Source organism: Petaurus breviceps, unplaced genomic scaffold, assembly GCF_028583685.1.
Source record: "Petaurus breviceps papuanus isolate PSGF00001 unplaced genomic scaffold, PetGlider_PUasm1.0 89761, whole genome shotgun sequence".
NCBI classification, from domain to species: Eukaryota; Metazoa; Chordata; class Mammalia; order Diprotodontia; family Petauridae; genus Petaurus; species Petaurus breviceps.
The window spans coordinates 1-908 of record NW_027187116.1 but is presented as its reverse complement, the minus strand read 5'-3'; the positions used below and the strand labels follow the sequence as shown (position 1 = coordinate 908).

At 63.3% G+C, this 908-nt stretch overlaps 1 protein-coding gene across 1 annotated transcript in view; it reads right to left on the bottom strand.

Moving 5' to 3' along the window:
- Positions 1–307, bottom strand: part of LOC138176499 (octapeptide-repeat protein T2-like) — a gene marked incomplete at its 5' end in the record, with an annotated part of 2,468 nt that extends 2,161 nt beyond the window's left edge. The window contains one exon of the mRNA XM_069107278.1: positions 211–307. Within this exon, the coding sequence (XP_068963379.1) occupies positions 211–307 (97 nt within the window). The remainder of the gene's footprint in view (positions 1–210) is intronic.
- Positions 308–908: the final 601 nt, after the last annotated feature.

The window sequence follows — 908 nt, the reverse complement described above, 5'->3', positions numbered from 1 at the left end:
GCCCCTCTGCTCCTCTGCCCCGCTGTCTCTCTGCCCCTCTGCCCCTCTGCCCCTCTGTCCCTCTGCCCCGCTGTCTCCCTGCCCCTCTGCCCCTCTGTCCCTCTGCCCCTCTGCCCCTCTGCCCCGCTGTCTCTCTGCCCTTCTGCCCCTCTGTCTTTCTGCCCCTCTGTCTCTCTGTCTCTCTGCCCCTCTGTCTCTCTGCCCCTCTGCCCCTCTGTCTCTCTGCCCCTCTGCCTCTCTGTCCCTCTGCCCCTCTGTCCCTCTGCCCCTCTGCCTCTCTGCCCCTCTGTCTCTCTGCCCCTCTGCCTCTCTGTCTCTCTGTCCCTCTGCCCCTCTGTCTCTCTGCCCCTCTGCCCCTCTGTCTCTCTGCCCCTCTGCCTCTCTGTCTCTCTGTCCCTCTGCCCCTCTGTCTCTCTGTCTCTCTGTCTCTCTGTCTCTCTGCCTCTCTGTCTCTCTGTCTCTCTGTCCCTCTGCCCCCCTGTCCCTCTGCCCCTCTGTCTCTCTGCCCCTCTGCCCCTCTGTCTCTCTGTCTCTCTGCCTCTCTGCCCCTCTGTCTCTCTGCCCCTCTGTCCCTCTGTCCTTCTGCCTGTCAGCCCGTCTCCTTGGCATCCAGAAAGCCTCATACCTGACTCTTCCAGGAATGTGTGTCTATAAAGCTGGGGCGGATGAACATCTTCCAGGAGCCCAGGGGGGCTCCCAGCTCTGTTTGAGTCAGCGGTCTCTTGTGGTTGTCCCAACAGCCCCAAAGCCGTCCCAAGGGAGATGGTTCTGGGGACTGTGGAGGTGGTGATGCCCTGGGCAGCCTCGGCCTTCAGCTTGGAGCTCTGCCCATCGTGGGAAGGACCCGAATGAGCCAGAGCGGGTCCAGAAGAGGAGCCCGGCTGCTGCTGGGCCTTGGGTCTGCAGTC